We start from the raw sequence: 19659 nt of genomic DNA, 5'->3' as shown, positions 1-19659 counted from the left end.
ACCTGGTTGTAAGAGGAACGAATTGAGCAAAAATTCCTAGTGCAGTCACGTCTTATGGGTATGTGTGTACGATTGCAACTTCCACTCTACATTAAATGCTGAGTTAAGCTTTCATTTGGCACATGAAATGGTGTGCTATCCAGAACGAGGAGAGATTATCTACCGTTCTGGATAACTTATTAAAGAAAGAACCCTTCGAAGAGGGAAAAAAAAAAAAAAAAAAAAAAAAGTGATTCAAATTTTATGCTTATTCGTAGTTCTTCATAGTGATTCGAGTTGGCCATAAGTCACTCCTCTTCTTTCCTGTACTGTGGGGGGATCCAATCGACCGGGTTAATGTCGGCATTTCTATACCTCACTGCCCTTCTAGCTTCCAGGTACTGCGAAAAAGCATGGTGATCGATTTCTCCACCGTAATAGTGCCAGTGGAAATTTTTGTAATAATCGTCTGGGTCCATGGTAACTTCTAATGGCTCAAATTTCTGTAGATACATGGTAAACAAAAAGATGGGCGTGATCGTAGCAGCTAGTGATCCCAGAAAGAGAAACAGAAATTGGAACTGTCCATAAGTAGCCTTAAGCAACTGCCAGTAAGTAAAATGCTTTAAGCAATCCTTGTTACTAAAAAAGGTGGCTAATTCATCAATGGTCATCGAATGAATAGATGGTCCTGCCCAATTTCCATACTGATATCCTGTTTCTTTGATTGTCCTCGTTTTAAATATATTTGTCCATGGGTAGTTATGTACCTTCCTGGGATCTAGGCCGTTATATATTCTTGGCGCGCTGCCAACCTTGGGCGCTCTAAACATTTCAGACGTGGGGTAATACGACTGCAGCGTAGCATTGGGGAACAAAAATCGTACTTTACTCCTTGACAATGCCATCGTTAAGAGTGGCGGTATTTCGTATAGCTGCGTTGTTGTGCATTCAGTTAGATTTTTTTTTCTTCTTCCCTTTCTGGCCCAGTTTCGTTTATCCGTAAAAAATGTTCAAAGGGGTTATTATAACTTGGAACTAAAATGGATGTGAGGTCAGTATCCTTTTTCAATTGTTTCTCCTGTGTTATTATTTTTTCTCAGTTTTTCGCAAAAGAATGGTGAAAACTTGGGTGTTAATATACCACGCGCTCATTTTAATCACCGCTTCGACTTTTTTTTTTTTTTTTTTTTTTCTTACCTCCGCGTACAATGTGTCATTCGGTGTAACATAACGAAATGGTCCTCACAATTGCTATATCGGTGGGTATTTTATTTATAGTGAGTTGTGGAATTAATTCGCTGGTCGTGTTACGTTTGGGGTGCGGAAGGGGCAGAGGTTGATGTGTCATCAACGTGTGCCTCAAGGTAGGCATTCGTCACTTGGAATGCTTCGTTGCGGTTTAGTTTATTCCATTTTCCTTGATTTCATTTTATTTCATGTCATTTCTTTACCGTTCGCGCCAAGAGCAACTTTAACGCAGAGAAATAAGTGAAAAAAGTGCCCCCCGCGTGGTGGACGCCTTTGTGCATATGTTCATAAGGAGGACACCCGTGTGTACGACACTTGCACCACGTATCTACCAAGTATAGTGGATATTTTCCCGGAGCACAGGGACATGTGGACGGCGCTGCGAATAGACTTACGCTCAGCTCAATGGCCCTACGCCATGGAAACTATGCCAAACAGGCAAATGCTTCGAAACAGCGAAAACAAGCAAAGATAAACCCGCTTTAAGTATCACACTGATCGCCATGTCGCATGTGTGCAGCTTTACCATTTATTGGTCGCTTAAACGCTCTGCAGAGCATTCCACTGAATAAAAGGGAAAAACAAAATTTGCAATGCTGCTGGTTTGTCTAGACGTCGAAACAGAACAATTCCCATTTCAATCGTGCGGAACAACCGCCTTCTCCCATAGGGAGGAACAAAATGACCAAGATGAACAAAGACATCAATCGTCTATATTCTTCGGGGTAACGAATTTTATCATTTTATCGTTTTTTTTTTTTTTTTTTCAGACTTTTCTTCACACAACTTATGTCCGTTGGGAGTTCCCTCTTCCTAATCAGTGCCATAAATATACGACTTTTTTTAAAAGATTAAAACGAAAATGTCGCCTTCCCCCTACGAGTGGAACAGACCAAGACGTCCATTCTGAGCGACGCATGAGAGGATACACTCGTGTGTGTGCATAACATAAAGCTGTGAGACGTCTGCATATGTTTCACAAAACAGAAAACGTTTTAATCCTCCATTAATGTAAACTATTGTACGCATGTGAAGGCTGTTTTTTTCCATCCCCCATGCGAAGGATAACCTTATCGTTATCCCCATCCCCAGAAGTTTAGGTAAAAAACCCCCAATTGTTGCGCAATGTCTACAGTTCCATCATTAAAATTTTAAGTGTGCAAACCGCAGGATCCTAGATAAGTAAACCCGCACAAAAATATTTGCAGCTTAAAAAGATATACAAAAAAAAAAAACAAAAAAAAAAAAAAATTAAATAAATAAATGTAATGCCGGTGGGAGGGGTTGCGTACACTCCTGGAGCGAAGCAAAAATTCGTTTTGTCCATATACATTCTTTCGCATTGCATCGTTTAGTACGTCCAAACGATAGGTGTGCACTTCGGGGGGGGGAAAAAACAATTATGAGGTTCACTCGGGAAGACACTTTAATGAGCAGGGCAAGGGGTACAGAAAAGTTTTCCATAGCTGTTCTCGGCGAAAGGGCCTATCGAAGCGGGACTGCTTCATACATGCCTCCTGCGTCAAAACATGTATGCACACATGTGTGTTCGCTTTGACTGTATCCTTTTAGTCTTTGCCAAGTGGGCTTCCCCCTTGCGGCATGGCTCTCCTCCAAAACGCTCGTCTTTTTGTATCCATATTTTCTCCCCTTAGCCAAATACATAACAATAGCACAGAAATGTGCAGTGCAAAATAGGAGCTTAATTTCCCAGCCACTCCAGATGACACTTCATATAAACGGGGAGAAAAAAAAAAAAAAAAAAAAACTATTCGTTAAACGTTAGCTATACGCTGTGTAAGACAAAAGGAAGGTGCCATAGCATTTGCTTTATTTTTCCCTATTTGTGGTGTCCCGCCAAGGGGCGCGCACAGGGGAGAAGCACACAAGAATGTGCACAGTAAAGCTGATTAGAGAGCACGTGCAGATGCCTTTCTGGTGGCTTGCAAACAGTTTTATAGAGAAGGAAAGTCCGCGCGCTTGGCGAAATAAAAACCTGTGGTAGAGAAGAGCCACGAGCGCGAAGGCAGCATGTCCTACGTCTGTATGCCTCCTTGTGAGGGCTGGCTCTCGAGAACGAAGTGTTTTCCGCCTACTCAGTTTGCGTCTTACAGTATGTGCAAGAGGGAGTTCCCTTTTTTACGGTACGCTTACGTCTAAAAAAAAAAATAGCAAACCAAAGCGAAGCGAGGCACATTTCGTGAAGACCACAAAAGGTTTCTCTTCCCAAATTAGTTATTTAATTTTATTTATTTTTTTTTTCCTCACCACGTAATTTCACTTTTTTTCCCTGGGCTCCCCCTCTTTTACACTTTTAAAACAAACCGGCAGTAGATGCAGAAATATTTCTCACTTGACGAACAAAATAGAAGGAGTTTCCTCCTCCCTGCCTACATGTATCTTTGATGCATCCGAGAGAGTGTGCAAACTGTTAGAGAAGTGGTAGGCAAAAGTGACGCTTCTTCCACGTGTGCCACGTGTGCCACGCGTGCCACGCGTGCCATACGTGAAGAAGCAAGCAATCCATATGAGAATTTTCTCCCTCAAAAAAAAAAAAAAAACAGGCAGATAAGAATATCGCGAGTCAAACAGAAATGCAAATGCAGCACGCATGGCTATGCATATATGAATATATATATAAACACTCACGGAGATCCTTTTTTCGCTAAGTTTTTTTTTTTGCCCAATCTCTTTACACTTTTGACTTCGTAAGAAGCCCCGCGTTTTCATTTTATATGCCCCTTAGCATACATATGTACTTTTTTTTTTTTTTTTGTGACATAGGGTATACAAGTGTAAATCGGCATCTTCATAAGATTAAACGTAACGTTTAAAGGGAATTAGCATCCCTGCATAAATATATATACATGTGTTCATACGTTCGTATGGTCATATGTTCGCCTGGTCATATGTTCATATGCTCATTTGTGCGCATGTACTTGTGTACATATATTGCGAAGGAAGCCAATTGAGGTGTGCCTTAAGGAGTTAATAAGGAAGCCCTCTCTTTGTTGAGTGAGGAAAGGAGGTACACACCCCCCGGTGCCCAAAAAAAAGGACATTGACGGGGGAAGTGAAGCTCTCATAATAACAGGCCTCGCGTAGCAGTCACTGCATAACGGACACCGCTCCGTAGTTTTTGCCCCTACATATTTCATAACAGGTAGGACACATACGAAGCGAACGGCGGCGCACATATATGTATGAACCTGCTCGAGGGAGGAGCTGTTCCCTCCAATCCAGATGTGGCTACCTAAGCACGCGCATTAACGGAAAATAGTTAAGGATGGCCCCCGGATGACCACGCAGAGAGGAGCAGACACGAGCAAACCCGAGCAGAGACACCCCCACATACCTCTTCCCACTAACACGTGTGCTCATGTCCCCCCCTCCCCCTCCGGCAGGTCGACAAGATGTTAGAGGCCAAGCTAAACAATGCATCCATTTTGAAGAAGCTATTTGAATGCATCAAAGATTTGGTAAATGACGCAAATGTGGACGCAGACGAAAGTGGGCTAAAATTGCAAGCACTCGATGGGAACCATGTATCGTTAGTCAGCCTGCACCTTCTCGACTCGGGGTTCTCCCACTACCGATGTGATCGCGAAAGAGTCTTAGGGGTAAATATCGCTTCACTAAATAAAGTATTCAAATTATGTGGCGCCAACGAGTCTGTAGTGATATCAAGCAAAGATGACGAAGACAATCTGAATTTCGTTTTCGAAAATAATAAAGAGGATAAAGTGACAAACTTTTCCCTCAAATTAATGTCTATCGAATTGGACTCTCTGAACATCCCAGACTGTGAAGATGGATTTGATGCCGAGGTAGAATTGAGTAGCAAAGAATTGACCAACATCTTTAGAAACCTATCTGAATTTTCCGACACGGTGTTTATCGAAATAGACTCTAATATTATCAAATTCACCACAAAAGGCTTAGTCGGTGATGCAGAAGTGGCATTAAAACCAAGGGAATCAACAAGTGAAGAGGATATCGGTGTTACCATCAAGTCTAAAAAAAAAATCAAACAATCCTTTGCCATAAAATACTTAAATATGTTTTCCAAATCGACCATCCTCTCCGATGTAGTCATCCTAGGGTTAAGTGACAGTAGACCCATCGAATTTAGGTACGAAATAAAAGACACCTCCCCGGACGCAGACACTCTGAAGGTTGGCTTTATTAAATTTTTCTTGGCCCCTAAAATGGACGACGATATGGATAACAAGGAGTAGCCGCCTCGCCCCTTCCAGCTCCTGCGCGATATTTTCGCGGCATTACGAAGAATTTATGCGCCATTTACGAGGCGTTTTTGACCATGTCCACGGCTGCACTTCCCCTTGCTACACCCCTCCACCTTTTTCAACACCAGATGCATCCCATAGGTAGGTACTACATCACGCATACACTGCGTATAAACTCGTACGTCCCCGCGCCGTCTGCATATGCACCTTTGGCCATACATACGACTTATATGTACTGCCAAATCACCTGTTCTAACGACCCCAACGCGCGCGAACAGCGGAATAAGAAAGGTGGACTCGATTCCCAATTACACCATTTTAAGGCCCGAAATAGTTGATGCTTTTTTTTCTTCTTTTTTTTCTCTTTTCTTTTTTTTTCTTTTCTTGGCCCCAATCGCGCCATTGCTGCCATGGGGGTATGTATAACACCATTTCGTCACCCCGGTTAGCCGCGCAGAGGAGGGGCTCAAAATAAACAAGTAAATAAAACGCGTAACGGTCTCTGCGTAGAGAGGCGTAATCCCACCACCGCCGCGAACCGCGGAGCAGGCCCTTCCCTCGGAAAGGCGCCTAATAGTTGTAGCTAGCCGCGTCACGCCAGAGGACGAGTAAATCCACGAAGGCGTCGCGCTCCTTCTGCGTCTTGGTTTTAATAGGCAACTCGATCCCCTCGGGGAAGTCCTCCGTGGGCGGCCCATAAATACACAACGTTACCTTCGCATTGACCTTTCTAGGCTCCCTCTTGTTAGCCACCTTCAGCAACGGGTGCACTAACCCTTTGGATATGTTCTTAATACGTATGACTGAAATTTTAAATATGTGATCCGCGTTATCCCCGATGGTCCATTCTAACGTGCCGAGATCTTGACTGGCCTTCCACTTGAATGGCTCCCTCTTATCGCTGTTGTGATATATCTTGTTCACTCCTCCCTTACGTAATGCGTCTTTTACATTTGAGGGCAGATCATGGACCCCATTGACGTATGGATCTTTGTCAAACTCGGATAAGTTGAAATCGAAAATGAGAAGCGTGTCTTTGAATGCATCGAGAGGATCCTCCGAAGAGTTCATTGCGTCTAAGGTGAGCTGAACTTTCTGCACGATCTGCCTGTCCTCCTTTTTGTTACTCATCGTTGAAACGGACGCCTTGAACCCTTTTATAATTTCTCTAGACACAGTTGTGTCATACACCTCAGCTGAGTACATCGCGATGTTGTCAATACATATGGCTAACAGTTGCATTATTACAGTGTCCCCCCCAAAGTTACTTAAATTTTCCTGCGTCAAGCTATCAAAGCCAGATGCAGTCATCGATATGATTCCCAATCTATGGTAGGCAAAGTAGGCCAAAAGTCCTAGGGACACCTTCTGCAACCTGAGCTGTTTCTGATGATTGGCATCATTTGCACAAGTCAACACAGACTGGATAATCGTATCGATCATCTCTTTGTCCATACTGATATTATACCAGCCACCCAACTTGGAATTATGCAATTCTTCCTCCTCCTCTGGGTATTCATTCGTAACCCCTTCAACATTTTGTGTGTAGTAAAGAATGCAAAGGAATACACGCAACGCTTCCAACATGACGATGGATTTCTTCACCGATTTGCATATCAAATTGGCTATAGAGGGAACACCACCACAGTTGCAAAACTCATAGGCTAACTCTTCCGACTGGATTAAACGCCTAATACATCTCAGCGACGATACCACCAATTCAGTCATATCATGTTCTTCAGTCTCGGCTTCAATGCAAGTAATTAAAATGGTAAACGTGTCCGACTTCACCAACAACGGTAGGCTAGACTTAATTTTGCATTGATTACTCAGCAGATGAATCGCCAAAGTTAACAGATTGAGATCATAATCGTATAACTGAATCGCATTTATGATCGCTTCTATTCCCCCATTGGAGGAAAATATTTGGGCATTCTCATGGTACCTACAAAGAGAGCACAGAATGTCCAGCAGGAAAAAGATCACTTTGGTGTTTTCTCTATTCTGTCGAAGAACATTTAAAACGGGAATTAATGTCACCCCAAAATTCTTCATGTTCCTTTCTTCATTTTCCATAACCAAATTGGATAAGGTACGCAAACCTGTTTCCAACTCAGCATCTGGGAAAGACTCATTTAGCTTGTTCAGCCAAGACTCGTACGAAATTTCGATCTGTGCGTCTAGGAAATATCTCACATTTGCCGTATATAAGGACAAGTTCGAAATGGCCTTGAATAAACTCTCGATACACCTCACTGCATTCTTGTTGTCACTTCCATCATAGCTTTTTAAACATTGCACCAGCTCAGCCGGAGCCCCATTCGTTCCGTACGTTATCTTCATATCTTCGTTTCGGAACAGAATGTTACATAGCAGAACGGAGGCACCATTCGTTACGTCAAAATTGGAGCGATACTCTCTCAATATTCTTACATTCAGATCTGGACCTTGCAGTGAACAGAAGATATTCGAATTGGCCTTATGGTCTATACACATGTTTGCTAGCGCTAAGCAGCAGTTGGTGATAGTAGGCTCCATTTTCTCCACATTGATCGATCTCAGCAGCAGATTAACGCATGCTTCGATTCCATTAATTTCTCCGATTTGCGTCTTTATCTCTTTCACCACGGATAGACTTCCTATCAGGAAGAGCACATCTGGGTATATAACCTTCTCCGTTTCGACATTGTTAATAATGGCAGTTAGCCGTACCAACACATCTGCTTTGAGTAGCATGTCCACATGCGCATCGGAAACAATTTTCCTCATAGCTCGGAATACATGGCGAAGCAACGAGACGGAGTAATCTCCATTATCATACTGGTTCCATACTTCTATCAAATGGCTCACTGCATTCGTTTTATCATACACATTTCTGTTGTGCGCTGTCCTATCTATTAGCAAAACACGGTTAATGAGGAAGTCTTCCTTATCGTCCTTTTCAAGGGTTTTCTCCATACAGAGATCGCCAACCGATTTGCTAATCACATTTGCATAGTCCTTTATCTCCTTAATGACATGCTGCAGCCCAGTTTTGTCCTTGGTAAAAGCGCATAAAGCACGACAAGAGTAATGCTTCACGTTTTCATTCCTTTGCTTAATCAACGAATGAAAAGCACTCGTATGAAATCCTTTCTTCACCAACTCTTGCACATTATCGTTACTCTCACAGAATATCTCCATTGCCATAAAGCCGTACGCATTATCCGTTCCCGCTTCGGTCGTGGGTAACAAGTCGTCCTTATTATACACCTTCAATCTCTCCAGTACATAATTCATATCATCTTGCAAAGACGTATCCTGCAGAACGTTAATCTCCATCGATTTTACCTTATAATCGGTCAACAAGTCGTATACATCTTTACACGTCTTCTCCTTTGGAATATCATCATCTATGGCTTGACGCACATTGGAAATCCTCATTTTCATGTTATTCACGTATTCTTCTCCTAATTCGTCCTTGTTCCTATCTAAGCTGATCTCCAGCTCTTCCAGCAACTTGTACATTTCCTCATTGTTAGCGATTTGTCGCCCTATCCCTGCGTTTAGGACCAATTTTTCTAACGCCTGAACAAAACTTTCCGCCGTCGCGTTATTATTTAGCAAATTCTCACGATTGCTCTGGACAATGGAAGGCAAAGCAGAGCTTATTATCTTCAGCGCGCTGGACGGGTCACACGACGCTATCTCACTCAGTGCTTCCAAAATGGCTACATTCACTTCTTCACATGGTTCATATTCCATCAGCCTAGCTAAATTGTTCACGGCGTCCGCCTTCTCTGTCGGACGAATGTGCGTAAATAACCCAGTAGCTGCAGCGTCCCTCAACAAATTTGCATACGCCTTGATAATTTCGATGCGACCTTGTTCTGTATAATCGGACAAATTCTCCTCCGATAATAAGGAACTAATTTTATTCAACGTATCCGAGGCTACCTTTTCGTCTATCAAGCTAGACACCACCATGGTGTCTACTAAATTGATAAATTCCACTGTCCTATCTTTGCTAGAACCCAAATTTAGCAACATGCCGCAGGACTCTATAATGTGTGCATTGTCCATGTCATTTACATACCCAGAAACGTTAGCAGTCTCTGCAATGGCAGCTAATAGTTTGATACCTGGCAGGAAGACACAATCGTTCGCTCTGTTTAAATTCATGATGGCTAGCGTTTGGTCTATTAGATTCCCCATAGAACCATTCCATTTCGTGTACAGCAACTTTGCACCCTCTTCATCCTTCGCCACCTGTTCGAGCAGCTCATATATTCCCTGCACAGCGTATGGCTTGCTTTTGTACTCCTCCAGAACTTCGTATGTGTTGTCAAGTATCGGCCCCAATTTATCTACAACCAACTGCTTCGTATACGGATTCAGCATACATCCTGCTAGGACGCTATACACAGGAGAGACAAATTTTGCATTGGATAATCCAACCTTGTTCGAAATCATGTCTGTGTACTGATTTAACACCCCTGAAGAGGCAACTGCCCAAGCTCCCAGCTGATCTTCATGATCATGCTTCACACGATCTACCAAACGTTTCGTAACCAAGGCGATGTTCGCCTGTAGAGACGCATTATCCAACTGTGAACTGAGATACCCATTCAGCTGCTGCAGTGTTGCCTCCGTATATTGCAACGCGTCTGAAGGATTTTCCAGAGGGGCCCTCAAAAACATCTCTAACTTACTGCTGAGATTGTCTACTTTCTGTACCGCATCGTTGTCACTAGTTTTAACATTCAATATGAGTTTCATCAATTTCTTCACCTGTTCATCGGCTCCTAGGTACGAAAATAGGAGTCCCCCCAAGCGGGAAATCTCGTCATTCTCACTGTGTATCACCGTAACGTCCGAAATTACATCCATCGCACCCAATTCTCTCAACTTCATCTTGTCATTACTATCGCAGAGTTTGGTCAAAACGGTCAATATCTCTTGGGCCGTCAATTCGTCATTCTTATTTTTGGCCAAAGTTTCTAGCAATATCTTTATCGCTGAATATTGGTCTATCTTCATCTTCTCCTCAATATTGATGTAGTCTGCTATGATACCCAGACATTTCGTGCTGTCCTGGACGATGGGCAAATCTCCTTGGTACTCTCCCATAATCTTAAACAGATTGTCCACAATTGGAGTCGTGCTAGCTATATGTGTGATTATCTGCTGATCCTCCGTTTTTAGAAGCTCGTACAAAGCCTTTATAGCATTTCCCCTAGAGTTCTTATACTTGTCCGAGTTTCCTATCAGGTCTACAATCAGCCCTATCAGCTTGTCATATTCCGGGTGAGTAATCAACTGGTTGACGCGCTTTTCGCTTGTGCACATGCAAGCTAAACATCCAAACGTGCTCTTAATAACGGTGTCCGATTCGGAAAAGTAGTTAATTCCTGCACACAGCTTGTTAACCAAGCCTTTGTTAAATGCTACGTCCGCATTGGTAATGTCATGCTTCAGGAGCAGACTTAGAGCTTCCAGTATATTAGCAACAGCCTCTTCCGTGTACTCATTTCCTGGTAATTCCAGAAGGTTGTATCCTTCTATGAGTGCAGAAATCATATCACTTTTCGTCAGATGCACTAATCCAATTCTTGTCTGGGCTATGTTCGTGCAGGCATGTCCAATTTCAGCTATCGTCGCGTCATACAAACTTCGTCCCAAAATGCTGTAGTCCTTATTTACCGTCGAGTTGTAAATAGTCGGATTGTTCTTCAGCCACTGAACCATATTGTGAAGATGCTCCCCCACGTTGCAACGAGAAGCTATCTTACTCGCTTCCGTCGTCAATAACAACTCGTTCAAAGAATTCAAATACTCATGCAATTTGATGAGGTCATTTTCGCCCATAGCCTCATTGCACAGTTTTAGAAGATCTTCAATTTCTTTCGTTAGCGAGTCTAACGGCATTAGCATGGCCAAGAGTGGGGCACATGTCGTCTTCAGCTTAACATTCTTCGGGTGAGTCCGTAGTGAGTTCTGAAGTGGAATTAACGTATTGGCCTTCTTTATCGCGTCGATCGATTCTGGGCTAATCTTTACAATATTTCCCAACACGCTAAATCCAATTATCTGCACATCCACGTACATAGGCACCTTGTGGATATAGGTAACAATCTGCTTCACATAACCCTTGTTAACCAAGACATCCACTCCAATTACCTTGCTACTGAGGAGTATGTTATCAATCGCTGCCAGTAGATTCGTCTGAGTCAAACGAGATTCGGAATACTTCTTCATCAACTTGAATATGCTTTCTAAACTAGATTCTACAATTTCTTTGTTATTTATCTTATTAATTTGTGTTAAATGGTTTATACCCTCCGCGGCCGTAATCAGAATGTTGTCATCTGGTTCTTCCATCTCCGCAAGTCTCTTTATTTGAGAAAGACACATCAAATCAACTATGGATACTATTACCTCGTGAATTGTATTTTCCTCATTCAGTTTCAATATCTTGATTGTCTTCAGCGCTGCTTTGATTAACTTAGGTTGCTCATTAAACCGAGGGGATTCAATCCATACCTTCATGCCATTATATATCGAACTGTCAGCTCCTTTCGATTGTAGTATACTTCTTAAAGATTGGATTCGAGAAAGTCCCGAAATGGCGGCCAACGTTTTGTATGCAGCTTCCGGGTTTGACTGAGCCAAATTTATAATGGACTCCAGATTGGATATATGCCTTTGACAGTCACTTTCCGTGGCTAACTTCTCCATAATTTTAGTCCCCTCTTGAATGATCACTTCTTTCGTTTCATTTTCCAGCATAACAGTCAATACTGAATCGACTACCTCCTGATTACTCAAATAGTTCAAGGCGTCCGAAGCCGTCAGCATCTTGTTTATCAATTTTAGCCCAATTTCCGATATGGTGCTGTTATTGCTCACAGCGGACAACGCATTGGCAATTCCTGTCACTCCTCCATACTGATTAATAGGTTCCATCGTCGTTATATAATCGGATAATCTAAAGTACGCCGTAAAACAATTTGAGAGGTACTCCGTTTCGGTCAAATGATACTGAATACAGGTAGACAAAATTTCGATGGCTTGATTGTTTACCATGTGTTCGTGAAACTCGTTAATCATCGAAGCGGAGGCTATGCAGGACATACTCGCTTTGGCTAGCTCGAGGAACTCCAAAGACGCGTACAATATTGGGAATAAGGACGCGAACAATGAGTAGCTATTGATCTCGTCGACATAGTTAGATCGAGACACGAACGGAATTAGCGCATTACACACAGCACTCGCGCAATCGACGTCATTAGGAAAGTAGGATAACGCGGTACAAAGCGTTGCAATACCTCCATACTCATACACTATGACCGCATGAGGGGGGTTATTTGAAATCCTCCCCAACATTCTAGACGCCCCAGCTACTAATCGAGATATTTTCTTAGGATTACTTTCATACTGTTGTAATCCACTATTGATTAATTCTACAAGCACTGGGATTCCTCCAGATTCTACTACCTTATCTGTTATGGAAGATATATACGAAAGAGAACTGAGTAATTCTAGTGCTGAGTCCTGCTCCTTTGATCCTTGCTCGGATGTCTTTAAAATGTTAAGACAATCAGTTAATTGTTCTGGACCAACAGCACATTTCATAGCATCACTTCCTTTGGAAACAATTCTTGGGTATGACTTAAATTTGTCCAAAATGATAACAGATTTTTCAATTATAGTTGGAACCACATAACCGTTTGAAGACAAATTTTTAATAACGTCAAATACGCCCTCAACAATTTTAGCCGTATCATCATTTACCCCCTGCAATGATAGACAGTGGTCTATTAATTTATGGTGTGCTTCCTCTGCATTTAAGATCTGTGAACCTGAAGCAGACTTAGCCGCAACAGACAATGCTGAGATGGTTATATCCCCCAATTTGACATTATATGAGCTTGACGTAAACACATTTAGTAAAGCAACACCGAGATCTCCTCCCTCTATTTGAACATTTGAGTCATTCATGTTCTGAATAAACAGCAGACAATTCTTTAATGTATCCTGATCTGAGGGAACCGTTTTGATAATTTCTACTACGGCGTTCAAACCACCATCTCCAATTAACTTCTGTAACGCATCTGTGTCTTTCTCTGAGCAGCAATAATCCGACATGGCAAAGAGTATTCTACTTGAGCAAAAAAGAATATCATCATCGTCCTTGTAATTAATTACCGCGTTCTTTATGGACTCCACGGCACCTCTCTCCAACGCGTCAAATGCATTCTCTTTGTACGTTTTTGATGTAGGGTTACAAAAGTCGGATAGCGATCTCAACCCAAACATTAACATACGTTTAAAGTTCTGATGTTGCATTATGGAAGACACGGCGGTACTCACCCCGGGGTCACTACCCCTTTTCACTAAAAAAATGGGAAAGAATTAACATGTACAGTCAGAGGGTATATAACTTTATAACATTCTCACTTTGTGTGAGGCACTCGCAGAGGAAACCCTCCGCCCCCCCTCAGCGCACTTCAACGTGTGTATATCGTTTCACAGTCATATTTATTACGTGAAGACGGTACTGAAAATTTTGTGCACAAAGGGGAGTACATAAAAGACTGTAGGAAGAAGAACACCAATGGTACACGCACATTTCGCGATAATGTACAGAAGGGAATTCCCCTGATCAGAGGGGATGCATACCCAAGTGTAGCTTTCTTTTAAAAAAAGCAACTTGGCTTTGTTCCTCTTACTTTGTATTCTCGCCATTTTCGATAATATAAAGGGTTAATCAGAATTGTTTCTTTGCGTGTGCCTATACTGGGGCTGGATACACTCGAATGCGCCAATGTGTGCTTGTGTTTAAATGATTCTACGATGATTGTGCATATATTTCGGCAGCTCAGGTTTGGCTTGGAGCTGTTCTCTCGAAAGGGTCCTTAAATGGTGACGAGAAAAGTGATGATGTTTATTCCACTTTTGCGTATAAATTTAAACGTAAAGAGAAGTAGTTGCAATTAATAAGAACCATTCTTAAAACAAAAGCAAGACGTTGGAATTAAAAATACTATTGCCCATGCAACAGGTTAGTCCTTATTTTTTAACATGACTAAAGGGACCATACAGGGGGAAAGCGAAAAAAAAAAAAAAAAAATCGTGGGTAAAACTTGTGCGTAAATGCGGTTACAAGAAAATTAGCCTTTTATACTCCGCGTAGTGTGCCTACGTATGCGGGCAGGTACAAGCTGTATACACACATAAACATATATGTACGCGTGTGTACATACTCATGTGCATGTAAGGCAAAAATATAACACCAGTTAAAACAGTATGGTTTGCCAGCAAACCAGAAAAATGCCATATGAAAAATAAAGAATAAATATTCATATGCATCAAGGCGAAAATAGGAAGAGGAAAAAAACACGAAAAAGATAAAAAATACGAAAAAGGCAAAACAGACGAACAAGGTAAAAAAACACAATTGGGGAAAACAATTCACAAAGAAATGCCAAAAAAAAAAAACAAATTCTCAGATTAAAGTCAAATAATTGCTAAACTGTTTTGTTTGTGTATTTATTTATTTTTTTTTTTTTGTGTGCATTTTCATCCCAATGACGTATGAAAAAAAAGGTTTTTTTTTTTTTTTTTTCAAATTATCCTCTTAAAATGGTTGTAATTCGCGCGTCCATATTTAATTGTTCATATTTTGTTATCTAATTTTACCTGAATATCTCACATGCAATTTTTCAAAAAAATATTCTTCAATTTTTTTTTTTTTTCAGAATTATACCAGCCAAAATACATTTTCACACACATAAGACAATAAGAAAAAAAAAAAAAAAATCCCTGGAACGATTTCATTTTTTACGTAAACGATTCAGTTTATTGCTACATTTAGGGTCAGGAATGGACGAGTCAATTCGTAGAGCGCGGAACGAAATTCTCAAAAAGTGAAAACCTCCAGTGTTAAAACCTCCAAGTGTTAAAACCTCCAAGTGTTAAAACCTCCAAGTGTTAAAACCTCCAAGTGTGAAACCCCCCAAATGGGAAAGCAAAATTGGCAGGAACGGCTCACCACTCAAAAGTTAACCTTTTTGCATATTCTGTTTTCCATTTTTTTAGTAAAAAATGAAGTTCATCTGGCGAAATTTTACTCTAATGTTGTGCAGTTCGAAATGGTACTGTAAAGAAAAATGGCTGTTCAGACAAAAGAAAAAAATGAACAAAACGTAATGGGGTAAAATGCAGCATACAGGCAACAAATAAAGAACGTGCGTACTACACCGTAGGTAACGTATAAAGTGGCAAATATAAAATGCAAAAAACATGCAATGTGCCGCATGTACCTATTTGTACAGTCCCAACGCCTGGGCAAGGTACAACCACTGTAAAAAATTTAATTCATTTAAACTAGTTCCGTGGAAGTAAAATGTAAACTTTTACACTTAATCCATTTCTGTACGGGTGATGCCAACTATTTTGCAATTCATAAAAAAAAAAGCAAAAAAATCGCGTTGCCTTATTCGTCATCGTCGTCTTCCGGGGGTGATTCTACTTCATAAATCCAATACCTTAAAGAAAAAATGAAAGAAAAACTTGTAAAAATGGACCATTCGAGGGGATAAATGTGCATGGGAGTACACACGTGTAGCTGTGGGTGTATACGTACGTTTACGCGTACGCAAATATGCCCGCAGACACACGTAGGGTTAAACACACACGGATGAAAACAAATGCGACGTGCTTCCTTCCGTATGCATATCTGTGTGTGCGTCCGTGTCTGGTGGCGGGGAAGCACATCGCTTGCATGAGAAGCGGAAATAAACGGTGGGCATGCACACATAGGCAAAGCAAAAAGAAAAGAAGAAAAGGGAATAAACGGGAATAAAAGGGAACAACACAATGCCATTCATCATCGCGCACCTTATCCGCGTGAATAAATCGCATGTGCAGTAATAACAAGGCATGGTAGTAGCACAAAATGTAGTACGCTATACAGTCCTTCACGTAAGACACTCCTCCTTTTCATACATCTCTCCTTTCATGTCCTCTCTGTTCGTACCACTGTCGCCCTATAACCTTCACTGTCATGGTTGTGTGAACTATCTCATCCAGCATGTACAACATGGTGAAACAGGGAATCGCGATGCTAAAAATGATAAGTGTTGGGATCCAGAAAAACAGAAATTCAACTTTTAAAACCATATTGTAGTTTCCCCACACATTTAATCTTGTTCTAGACCAAAAAGGAATGTTCTTTTGGCTTACATTAAATAAGTACTCCATCGGCTTCGTTTCTTCTCCCTTAATCATTTTTTGCCCATTCACAATTACTATATTCTGTTTTGGTGTATGTAACCAGTAGTCGTCCCAGTGAAAGCTGTCAAAATCATATTCTGCTTTCCTTAGTCCGTCTTGATCTAGATGGTCTCGAGGATTTCCATGATGGTGCTCTACATGATGGTACAATCCCTTGGTGTGCCCTTCATGGTCCTGTCCATGGCCCTTAACCTCGTTCGCTTTGTTACTGTCTGGATTCTTTTTCCCCGTCGCGAATTCTTTACATTTAAACGGAATGATTCCCACGAACTGGGGTTTCATATGGTTAGGTTTCTGTCTACCTGTGAAGTTGTATACATTTCTTAACCCGTTACATAACTTGTAATTTAATTTGAACATTTTAAAAAAAAGCAGGAGAAAACGCTAAATGCTTGTAGGTGGCCGCTTATATAAAATTACCACGGAGGGACAATATTTTTACACAAAAGAAATGGCCTTCCCAGTGTTTTTAATTCCTTTTTAAGCGCGATACGGAGTGGTCCAAATAAAAAAAACGTAACAAGAATAACATCTTTATGCGATCGCAAAAGAGAGGTATCCTTTTCACACGAGTTGAAGGTTTACCCCCTGTGCTACTAAAAATGTACACAAATTTGCGCAAAGGATATGTTCATATGTACAATGAAAGTGAGGACTTGCGCGCTTACCCATCTACGTAATTATTTGCTAACCCCCGTTTGCCAATTTTCTTAACTTATTCGTTTTATATTCCTAAGTTACGCATCGCATAACGAAATGATACTTTTTTAAAATGAATCTTAATGTCAAATTTTTCCAAATATACACTTGCAATTATTCTTTTTTTCCTTACACCTTTTCCCAAAATTTTTTCAATCCATGTTTTGCGGTTTCTCCTTCTTGTAAGTATATGATCTGGAAAAAAATAAAAAATAAAAAAATGAAAAAATAAAAAAATGAAAAAATAAAATAAAAATAAAAGAAATAAAAAAAATAAAAATAAACATCATATTATGTAACGTTTGGGGCGCCTTCTCATTATGTGCGTTTCATTTTAAACGCAGAAGAGGGAGGAAGCGTCGTTTTGATGATGCAGAAACACAACGACTAGGCTATTTTTTCCCTCATTTTGCTTTTTGCGGAGAAGAAACGCTAATACGTACTTTACAAACGAGCAATTAATTTAGCAGCTCCAAGGCGCTTTTTTAACATTTCGAGGCAACTTAAATGTAGAGCGGCCTTACAATGCATAGGCACGTAATGCGTGTGTACACTCCTTATGCTCGCAGGAGCAAACGAAGTATTAGCAAACAGCACAGCTATATTCCCATCCGTTTTTTCCCCTCTGAGCAATCGCACCTAGTATTTTTATCTCCCCTCGTGCTTGGCTTTCCCCTTGGCAGAATTAATCTTCATTTGGGGGGGAGCCCACCCGAAATGTCACAAAATTGAGGGCCAAATTGAGGATCAAATAGAACACGTTGTCGTTTCGCCCGTTTCACCCCTCCGCTGTGTTCCCTTTGCAAATTTGTGAACAGTGAGGAGAAATATATTCATTGTGTTCGGGTCCAGCGAGGGGACATGTGGGCTGCTCGTCCACGTGGCGTAAATGTGTGGCTAACCGTGCGAGGGAAACCTCCAAGTGGCCATTCATTTTGTGAGCCCCAGGATCGTCCGATCTGCGGAAATGTAATTAGTGATACAGACTAGCCAAACCGCGAACGAAAGTTAAAGCTAAACTTAAAGTTAAAAGGGGAACTCAGTAAGTTTCGAACTGGGACAACTCGAAAAACACATTGTAAGGGAAAAGGAAAAAAAAATGCTTACATGTGGCAGTGACTAATTCTACCATCGTCAATCACATCACGTAGCAGCACGCCCTCGAAATATTTTTTCGTGCCTCGTCAACTTAGCTTGCACTGCTTTTGCGACAGTTGGGTTTGTGCTTCTCCTGCAGAGTTTCCACCTTTACGAAATCGCCTTCTATAAACAGAACGGACGTATTTGCACATCCTTACCCCATGTCGAAAGCAGAAAATGGCAGCTGCTAATATGAAAAAGCTTTCCTGTCTGGCCATAACAAAATGCAACTGTCTCGTAAAACCCTGCTGGTCTAAATGTCCAACCCTGACTCACGGCAATGTCAGTGCTGGCTCCTTCTCCTATAACTCGCCAGAGTTTATTTGGAAGAGGCATTTCACTTATGACAACAATGACGTTACGCTAGATTGGGAGGATGCAGACGACATAGTGGATTTACTTTTGGAGGAATACAAACATGTTGACCCATTAACATTGCGATTTGAGGAGTTAGAAAACATGGTAATTGACACCGTTGTGAAGAAAAACAAAAAGAAGTTAAGCGGAAGGTGTAATGAAGGCGTTCTGGAAAATATTCAAATGAACTGGCTGGAGAAATATAATGATGAGAATAGTTAAAACGTCACCTTTTGTAATCTTTTTTTTTTTTTAATACACCTTATTGTTATGATAGTCCCTTCGTTTGTGCCACCTTAGCAAACATCCCATTTGGGAGGAGGGAAGACGTTCCTTTATAGTCCCCTGCATACGTATGCATGAGAGTGTGAAGATTTTCCCCTGCAGAAGTTTATCTGCCGGCACCTTTGCAGATCCACCTCCAACCCTATGCTCGTGTTACATTTTACAGCATCGCCCAACGCTTCCTAGTTACGCAATTAAACCCTTTCAACGTGTAATAAAAAAAAATTACCTTTTTCCTCTTTTTTTTTTTTTTTTTTGTTCGTCACCTTTTTGTTTTATTGTGTTTCCTCTTCCTTTTTAACATGGTATCAGATAACATTTAACAGTACTTAACAACATTTAACAACATCTAGCACCATTTAATAACATTTTTTGGTTAACTTGGAGCGCGGACAATTCACGCAAAGCGCTTGCACAATTCGCG

General features: G+C 41.1%; 5 protein-coding genes across 5 annotated transcripts; 2 read left to right on the top strand and 3 right to left on the bottom strand.

Annotated features, from left to right (window-relative positions):
- Positions 1 to 287: 287 nt before the first annotated feature.
- On the bottom strand, positions 288 to 887 carry C922_01108 (hypothetical protein; the record flags this gene model as incomplete). The annotated part of the gene is made up of 1 exon (XM_008816716.1): positions 288 to 887. The coding sequence occupies one exon, from the start codon at positions 885 to 887 to the stop codon at positions 288 to 290; it is 600 nt and encodes a 199-aa protein (XP_008814938.1).
- Positions 888 to 4643: 3756 nt separating this feature from the next.
- On the top strand, positions 4644 to 5468 carry C922_01107 (proliferating cell nuclear antigen; the record flags this gene model as incomplete). The annotated part of the gene is made up of 1 exon (XM_008816715.1): positions 4644 to 5468. The coding sequence occupies one exon, from the start codon at positions 4644 to 4646 to the stop codon at positions 5466 to 5468; it is 825 nt and encodes a 274-aa protein (XP_008814937.1).
- A 579-nt stretch (positions 5469 to 6047) lies between these two features.
- C922_01106 (hypothetical protein) lies at positions 6048 to 13805 on the bottom strand (the record flags this gene model as incomplete). The annotated part of the gene is made up of 1 exon (XM_008816714.1): positions 6048 to 13805. The coding sequence occupies one exon, from the start codon at positions 13803 to 13805 to the stop codon at positions 6048 to 6050; it is 7758 nt and encodes a 2585-aa protein (XP_008814936.1).
- A 2655-nt stretch (positions 13806 to 16460) lies between these two features.
- Positions 16461 to 17114, bottom strand: C922_01105 (hypothetical protein; the record flags this gene model as incomplete). The annotated part of the gene is made up of 1 exon (XM_008816713.1): positions 16461 to 17114. One exon carries the CDS (start codon positions 17112 to 17114, stop codon positions 16461 to 16463), a length of 654 nt encoding a protein of 217 aa, XP_008814935.1.
- A 1656-nt stretch (positions 17115 to 18770) lies between these two features.
- Positions 18771 to 19172, top strand: C922_01104 (hypothetical protein; the record flags this gene model as incomplete). Its single annotated transcript, XM_008816712.1, has 1 exon — positions 18771 to 19172. The coding sequence occupies one exon, from the start codon at positions 18771 to 18773 to the stop codon at positions 19170 to 19172; it is 402 nt and encodes a 133-aa protein (XP_008814934.1).
- Positions 19173 to 19659: the final 487 nt, after the last annotated feature.

This window comes from Plasmodium inui (genome assembly GCF_000524495.1).
Source record: "Plasmodium inui San Antonio 1 unplaced genomic scaffold supercont1.3, whole genome shotgun sequence".
In the NCBI taxonomy this organism is placed as follows: domain Eukaryota; phylum Apicomplexa; class Aconoidasida; order Haemosporida; family Plasmodiidae; genus Plasmodium; species Plasmodium inui.
This window is presented reverse-complemented; position numbering and strand designations above follow the sequence as displayed.